The sequence below is a fragment of the Pinus tabuliformis genome, chromosome 7 (assembly GCF_031772625.1).
Source record: "Pinus tabuliformis cultivar Carrire ecotype Pingquan chromosome 7, CPIR1, whole genome shotgun sequence".
NCBI classification, from domain to species: domain Eukaryota; kingdom Viridiplantae; phylum Streptophyta; class Pinopsida; order Pinales; family Pinaceae; genus Pinus; species Pinus tabuliformis.
Window position 1 is genome coordinate 1,167,346,115 of NC_142293.1, and position 8,862 is coordinate 1,167,354,976.

The window sequence follows — 8,862 nt, forward strand, 5'->3', positions numbered from 1 at the left end:
TGGGAAGTTTCTATGTAACCCATAAATACCCCCAATTTCATTGTCAAATCAAGATTATTCGTTGATTATTCAAAGATATGGAAATAAACAAAGGCTCCAAAAATATGGATGTGCGAAACATCTTACTTTCTCCCTTAGAAATCCTCCTCTAGTGTAATCATGTCGAGGATCGAATGAGGAATCTCTTTCTGTAGATAGATTGTTGTGTTGCATTCATGAGCCCACAAATGGAGCGGTATGCCTTTCTCATCTGATATCATCCTCACTACTCCCACAATGCCATGGTTCTTTCTCTGATCTACCCCATTCTGTTGTGGGTTGCACGGTGTTGTTAACTCTCATTGAATGTCTTATTTCACACCTAAATTTCCAAATTCATTCGACATGTACTCACGTCTATTATCATTCCTGAGAGCCTTAACCTTCTTACTAGTTTATTTCTCAACCAGTTCCTTGAATTCTATGAACTTGGAGAATTTCTCATCTTTCTTCTGCATGAAGGAGATCGAGAATTTTCGTGAGAAGTCGTCAATAAAATTGACAAAATATTTGTGTCTGATAGTGGAGGTTGTCGAGAAAGGTCCTCATACATCAAAGTGGATCCTATCTAATACTGCATGTGCTTTGTTGTCCCTCGATCATGGAATGTGGATTTTGTGTACTTGCCGAATGTCCATCCTTTACATACATCCTACTACTCAAGTTCTCCTTTTGGGAGGCTTGTGGTTATTTGTTGTATAATCTTCAAGGTGCCATGATGCAAATAACCAAGTATTATGTCCTAAAGTTCACTCACATCATGGCCCTACACTTTCTCCACCTTAGTGCTTAATGCATCACAGTCTCCGACATCTAGCTTATACAAGTTCTTTGCATGAACCCCAATCTACTTCACCTGTCTTGTGGCTATGTATCTTCGGAATGTTTTTCCTTTGTTGAAGATTACATCCTAACCACGTTCTTTAAAAATTTCAAAAAAGATAAAAATTTTCTTTAGGCCTAGAACGAATATGACATTCTTGAGCCTGAGAGGGGAGCCCGAATCGCTCTAAAAGGTGACTGTACCAATACTGGTCACGCTCTACCTTACGTCGTCCCTTATCTTGATGGGCATATAGAGATATTTCTCCTCCAAGTTACTGAACAAATATTTACACCCTGTCATGCGGAATGATGCACTTGAGTCCAAGTACCACACACTCCACATCACTGTGATGGACTTGCATGTGATAAGGATAAAGTCAAGCTCTAATAATGAAGCAGAGGCATCACCTGCTGCTCCTCCTAAGGTCTTCTTGCTTGCCTTTTGTGTGGATACTTCATGGCATAGTGCTCGTATTCATTACAATGGAAGCATTTAATTTTTGACACATATTTCTTCTTTCTGCCTTGGCAGGATTCTAGTTTTGTTTGAGATTTCTTCCCTTTTCCCTTTTTTCCCTTTCCAACCAATGCAATTTTTTCTTCATCCTCACCCTTGGATGAGGTACCATCTTTGGTATTCCTCCTTATTTCCCCTCTACCAAATAAGACCATAAGCTTTCCCAATTCGATAGTTTCTCCCTCTCATTCACTGAATCTTAAGAGCTATGCTGCTCCTGGGAAGGCCAAGAATGGCCAGTCTTAACAATTCATCCTCTGAAAAAGTAACACCAACTCCTTCAAGCTCATCATGAACTTGTGAGAACCTACTCAGATACTACGAGATAGTGTCATTCTTTTGTATCTTGATATTTCAAATTTTATCCTTGAGTGTGAGCTTCCTATGGTCACTACTATTTTGGAATAGATATGTTAGTTCCTACCACATTTCATAAGGATTTTCCTTCACATGGAGATTGGTGAGAATGTGGTCTCGTACTCCCTCCAATAGGTCTCGTATTCCCTCCAACTCCTCACATTTGCTACATCTTTCTTCCACTGAGAAAGGTTTTGGGCATCTAATTCCGCCGGTCTTGCAACATCTCTCTTGATGTATTCTAACAATCTAGCTTCATCGAATACCTCCTCCATGTGATCCTTGCATGTGATGAAATTAGAGCCACCTTCCAAGGTATACTCTAGACTCAACCCGTTGAAGTTCATCTTCTCAACTCTAAAGTGATCGACCTACACTGAACTGCAAATTTGAACCTCCTTAGAAACAACTTTGAAAATCTTGATGATATGTGAATCCTGCTATGATACCCGGTACAAGGTACGGTGTTCATTTGTAATTTCCCATGAGGTTTAAAGCAAAATCACAAGTCACAAACCTACTATATTACTCTGCGGGAGTTAAATCACAATTTAGAACAAGAATTTTACACATGCAATAAAAAATAACACACATGCACATAATATTTCCCCAAGGGAAAGGAATATGCTAAAAAAACTAATGCTTGCTTGCATTAATTTGATGAATAGAGATGTATTACAATTTCTTTAATCAACTGACAAAAAATACGACTGAATAACCTATCTCTCTTCCCACTAAGAAGTTCTGACCCAGACTTAGTCAATTTCTTCTTCTTCTCGAGCCTCTATTTGCTTGCGTAATTCCTTGAGAAACTAGGCCCCTATTATTTAGGATTTTTAACAGAATGGATTGTGCAATTCCAAAGGTTGATCATCTTACTGCATGCAACAGTTGTACACTCAAGACTAGTGTACAACTGATGCTACACTTCCCTAGAATCTCCACCACAGTTGGGGAACTCGAATTCTTTGTATGCACTAACTATTTTGGGTTGATTGTTCAGTTAACTAGATGATCAATGAGTTTGACTGAAGGCCCACTCCACAACTAACCTTCCACTACTTCCTCCAACAGTTAAAACTAGTTTAACTGAAAAGAACTTGAGATAACTCACTTTGATTGCTACAAATTAGCAGTCACACATGCTTAACTAAACTCTAAGTTATCCAACAATAATATACTGAGTAAATTGGGTGACACAAGCCATGCTACACAAGCTAATTGCATCCAAGTTGTCTACTAATGTGGAAGTTCATATTCTCTCAATTTAATGAAGGAAAACTCAAATTGAGAATTTCTTGTTGCATTTTTCAATAATCGTTCACGTGAATTTAATCCATGTTTTTATGACACTAAGGAGTTCTGGCACAACAGTATGCTGATAACAATAGCTAGCAGATAGAATTATCGTTCAAAAAAAATGAAATAGTAAAAAAACATATTAAAACACAATTGATGGACACCTCGAAAAGTATTCCAACTATGTCACTGCCTATCCATGTTCAATGAAAGTTCCTCCTCTGCTCCTCTCATGAAGCATACCTCTATTGTCACCTTCCATTGCCCTAAATCCCATCTGTTGTTGTTGGCCTCGATCGCTCCACTTCCTGAAGAACCCAGAAATAGCGTAACGAAGAACCCCTAATCCTTTACCTTTACTTTTCTCAAGTAGTGCCTCATATTGAAAAATTTAAGACAAAAAAATTATGTTGTCTAAAAAAAATGTCTTAAAGGTGCCCTCCATGTAGTAGTGTTGAATGCATTGACATACAAGATGTCTCTAATCATATCAACATAGATCAAAGGGCAAAAGAGGAATTCATGTCTAGGAAATATTGCTAGTAGAAGTTGTCACGTTTTTAAGAGTCAGCTACCCCCACAAAACAAAGAGACCAACAAATCATTTTCTTTATATAAGATAACGTGAATGGAAAGTGAAATAGCAGCTTTGTTATAGGCGTAAGACAATAGTAGGCTTTGTTATAGGTGTAAGACATTAGTAGGCTGCAAGCTGACGGACTTAGGGTGCACTGTCAAAGTAAATTTTGTAGTTGCTAGATAATATTGTCCTATATTGATATGTTTCTGTCTTAACTGTTAATTGTCTTAAATTGGTTTCATCTTAAGTGGCCATTGTCTTGAATATAATGTCTTGTCTTAAATAATTTTGTCTAAAACTTTTTTTTTTGTCTTAAATATAAAATTTTGTCTTAAGATAGTTTTGACTTAAACATAAAATTTTGTCTTAAAATATTTTTGTCTCAAACTATATCTGTCTTAAATATAAAGTTTTGTTTTAAAATATTTTTTTCTTAAATTGTTTTTGTCTTAAAACTAGAATTTTTGTGTCAAATTCTTGTTTTAAATTTAAAATTTTGTGTTAAAATATTTTTGTTTGAAATATAAAATTTTGTTTTAAAATATTTTTATAAAATATTAAATTTTAATAAACAAAAAAAAAAAAATAAAAAAAATAAAAAAAAATAAAAATAAAAAATTAAAATTGTTTAAGACAAATATGCCTTGTCTTTAAAAAAACAAATAAGGATTGTAGTGTTACTTATAATCAGATTGAGATCTATAGTAATAGCGAACAATAACTGGGAGACTCGATAGATTTAGTTCCCCCGCACATGATTAAGGATTGTAGTGTTACTTATAATCAGATTGAGATCTATAGTAATAGCGAACAATAACTGGGAGACTCGATAGATTTAGTTCCCCCGCACATGATCAACTGCAGGGAAGGCTCCAGCTCAAATAATAAGGGAACTCTTAGATAAATGAAGTTGATAAAACATACTAGAAGTGCGGTTTACTGATAATTACAGTGACAAAGATGTCAAAAAATATGCATGCATACACCGTGCAGATAACTCCATTAGAGTACGAACGAGGCCAAATAGACGGGTAACGGTACCAAAAGCTCTATGGATCCTTAATATTGACCTATAAGAGATGGCGGAGAGAGAAAATAATTACCATGACCGCCAATGGGAGAGGCATACACGGAGGTACCAAACACCACACAAAAAGGCCGTGAATGAACAAACATTTCTAGTGCCTGTGCGGCAACGTGAGACCAAGCACGCAGAAGGGAATATCTGACGGGCCAAACAAGAAAAGGGAAGGTCTCTTACCCACGACTCTTTATGGAACAGATGACAATTTATATGAAAATCCTTAATGTAATCATAACGGTCCATCACGTTATTTCACCAATCCGTTCATTTATTAAAAATTTTATATTTACCGAAACTACTTCAAGAGATTGAAATAGGTCAGGTTAGTGTTTAATTAAAAAATAAATAAAAAAATCATTACTTTAAAAATAAATTTTTCCATACTACTCTAATATTTTAAGATATTAACTCTGCTATTTACAAAATAATTATCATACTACTATTATATGTAAGGATATTACATCTCTACCACTTAATCATAAATTTAGAATTGTGGAAATCTTATTAGAAATAAACATACCCATAAACAAAACAATAAGTAAGATAGTATGTCCATCAAATCGTCGTGCAGCAACAATTAACATACCCATACACATAACTATACCAATAATGAAGATAGTATATAGCAACAATTAGTTTTAAAAGAATTAGACATATTTATACAACATTTTCACATGAAGTAAATTGCGGCAGGTTCGATGCAAATATCAGCCATCCGATTTTCAATCCACAGTAATTGGAGATATTTCCTATAATATATCAAGAATATTTAGTTGAAAACATTTATTTTACAACATATAAGGAAAATAAACCCTGCCATGACTATATCAATGATAATCACATCACGTACCAAGCTCTAAGTTTATCTGTGGAAGGCGGGTAGTCTTGGTATTACACAAAAATGAGATCAAGAAATGGTTCGCCTGTCCTACCTCGAGCTGTCCTGTACTTTATTTTAATGAACTAATAAACCCCAAATATCTACTTGAAGGGACATTCGTTGACGTCAACCACTGAGTGTTTTTCAGTGAAATTGAAATTTTCGTTACATTCATCTGTATTCTTTGCATATGCCCTCCCATCATCATACAGCTGATTCGATCTCCTGCTCTCCATAAAGCGCTGAATCCGATTCAATGATTCTTTCACAGTATGATCGGTCATATTGGCAAAACAGAACCTAAACCAGCCAGGCTCACTGCAGTGGCAAGAAGAACCGGGAGAAACATTTAAACCAATCCTTTTTAAGATAATCTTCCACAGTCGAATTTCTCCTTCTTCGTTACACGATTGCAGAAGATGTCTGAGATCCACCCAACAGAACAAACCCGCGGTGCTATTCAGGCAATTGATGCCAGCCACACGTAGTCCAGAGACGAACATTTCGTGTCTTTTCCATAACCTCCTACTATTCTCTGCTAAATATTTTCTTATAAAGTCCATGTCAGATAGCATTGAGGCAATCAGGTGTTGTGTCTGTGAAGAAACCAACGAAAAACTGGACATTCTCCGAGCAGCAGTAACGACTGTATCGTTGTAGGAGTAAATGACTCCGACTCGGAAGCCCGGTAGTCCTAGGTCTTTCGACAGACTGTAAACAGTATGGACACGCTCGCTCTGATAAATTTTATCATTGGCCAAAATCTCTGCAATGCTTGTGAACTTTGGAGATGAAAAGACCGAACCCGAGTAGATCTCGTCGCAGACAAGATGAATGTTCTTCTCTGACACAAAACCAAGCAGCTTTCTTAGAGTGGTAGCGTCCATAGTTGTTCCTAATGGATTTGAAGGATTTGTTATTAAAAGACCCTTCACTTCTATATTTCGAGACCCGGCTTTCTGATAGGCCGCTTCAAGTGCAGGTATTGTTATCTGAAAATCGTCATGGCTGCTGCAGTGTACGGGTATGAGCTCCACCCCTGTGCGCCATCTCAGATCTCTATCAAAACTGCAGTAACAAAAGCCTCATTCAGTTGCACCTTCATTTGAGAAGCAGAAGTTAACTATGTGATCACATATTTAGATTAAAATATTCTAATTAACAATACCATACCATAGCATGAAATTCGAGCACATACAGATTGACAGTTACTAATCTAGTCATTGTTGGTAAGGTAGGAACCTTCATTCTTTCATGGGAACAGTTATTGACTTTATATTTAAAGGAATGCATTTTATGTTGATGTTAGATTTAGAGAATATTTTGGAATTTAGAATTAGGTTAAGTTATATGTATTTTAAATTAACTCAGTTCTTCGACTTCAATTTATTTTACTTTGGGGTCCCATCCATTCTCGAATATTTTTGAAATCTTCAATTCAGTAAAGTTTAGAAGAGTCAAAAAGTTAGTTTCCTTCCTTAACCGTAGACCTACTAGCTTCTTAGACGGTCTGCTAATTGATGCTTCAGAATTGGAAGTACAAGAGTGATGCTTCAGAATTGGAAGCACAATGGTGAGGTCGAAAAATTTATTTAAAACCTCTCAATCATATTCTCAAATATACTCCAAATCAACCATCTAGATAAGGATCACTATACGTGTCTGTAGGATTCCAAGTCAACCATCTAGATAAACATCACTGTCAGTGTCTGTAAGATTCCAATTATTCACAAAATCCACAATCTCAAATATACTCCAAATCAACCATCTAGATAAGGATCACTATACGTGTCTGTAGGATTCCAAGTCAACCATCTAGATAAACATCACTGTCAGTGTCTGTAAGATTCCAATTATTCACAAAATCCACAATCTAGATAAGGATGGTTATCTACGCTGTGAGAAATATGAGGAAGGGAACGTCGATTAGTTCACGCAGCTTGGCGTTATTAAAGTCATTATTCATTAACACTATATAGAAATGAGTTTACCCTGGGTAATATGGCGTTGGTACTAGGAAGGCTTCTCCAGGATCAGCCAGACAGAATGTCAGGACCTCGTGGGCTGCAGTTGCCCCTGCTGTGAGAACAATTCTATCTCTTTCAAAATTTGCTTTTCTTCCTCCAACTTCTTCCATAAACATCGCAATTGCCTGCGCCAAGCATTCCTCACTTTAATTAAATAAAGTAAATTACAGCTTTTTGTTTATAATTACCAGTAACGAAAATTCAAGTGACAAGATTGTAAATATTCTACCTTTCTGCAATCAGGGAGGCCATGGTAATCTTGATAGAGAGCGATTCTCTTAAACGTTGACAAGCCCTCCTCGGCACAAATCGATGCCTTTGGATGCGTATGTAGCCAGCTTTCTAGCAAGTCGAATGACAGCTGCAAGAAATATCAAACATGGTAAGTATCATCCAATTCGAAGAACAGTTAATTGTTTTCCAGCACAAATGTGTGTGAGAAATGATAGAATATGAACAGATATGTTATGTTATCTACCTGATTCTCTGCCAAACCCATTTGGATGATTCCAGAAGGGTTGTTTATTGGATGGTAGGGATTAGCATCGTACTCCTTCCAGCCGTCAAAATAGGGAGAGTCTTCCCCATGGGCTTTACACGTTGCCAACGATGAAAGGCGGGCTACTCTTACAGGCAATCGTTTAGTACCTTCTTGTTGCTGCTGCATTGTTGGGCCGTCCAATGACATCGCCATGTTGGAATGCTATCTACTTGATCTGCCGTGCTACGGTTGAACGAATGATGCTCACGCAGAAGTTGAATCAATAGACGTGCTTGTGTACATGGAGAGCTTAGCTTTTTATAACTTCTCCAACCCGGCCCAAAACGTCATTTATGACGAAGACTGCATGGCATGAACCGTCACTTATGACGATGAATAAGAACTTCTCAAAATACTACTGGAATTAAATGTTTAAGTTCAATGACATAGTTTCCAGTTTATTTTTCCAATTATTTTTCTTGTCTATTTCCATTGTGTACGCCGCACACCGTTCCAAAACCTTGAATTGTTTTCACTATCAAGTGGAGATTTGAATAATTCTGACATCTAGACAACGGATCTATGCAAACATTTAATATTAACCGTTCGTCGACGATAGAACTTTCCAAACATTTAATATTTACAATCCGTTGCAATGTAGTTATCACCCGAAGCGCCTATAGTTTTCATTCAGAGAGCTACCCGGCGCTGTAGCAGAAGCCAGTTTTCCTTAAACAATATAAAATTATAAAAAATAAATAAAACGTTTCTTG

General features: G+C 36.7%; 1 protein-coding gene across 1 annotated transcript; it reads right to left on the reverse strand.

Moving 5' to 3' along the window:
- Positions 1-5,682: 5,682 nt before the first annotated feature.
- On the reverse strand, positions 5,683-8,351 carry LOC149251621 (1-aminocyclopropane-1-carboxylate synthase 7-like). The gene is made up of 4 exons (XM_089453941.1): positions 8,087-8,351; positions 7,838-7,969; positions 7,573-7,733; positions 5,683-6,649 (listed from the first exon to the last, which is right to left on the reverse strand). The coding sequence occupies exons 1-4, from the start codon at positions 8,300-8,302 to the stop codon at positions 5,683-5,685; spliced, it is 1,476 nt and encodes a 491-aa protein (XP_089310067.1). The 5' UTR covers positions 8,303-8,351.
- Positions 8,352-8,862: the final 511 nt, after the last annotated feature.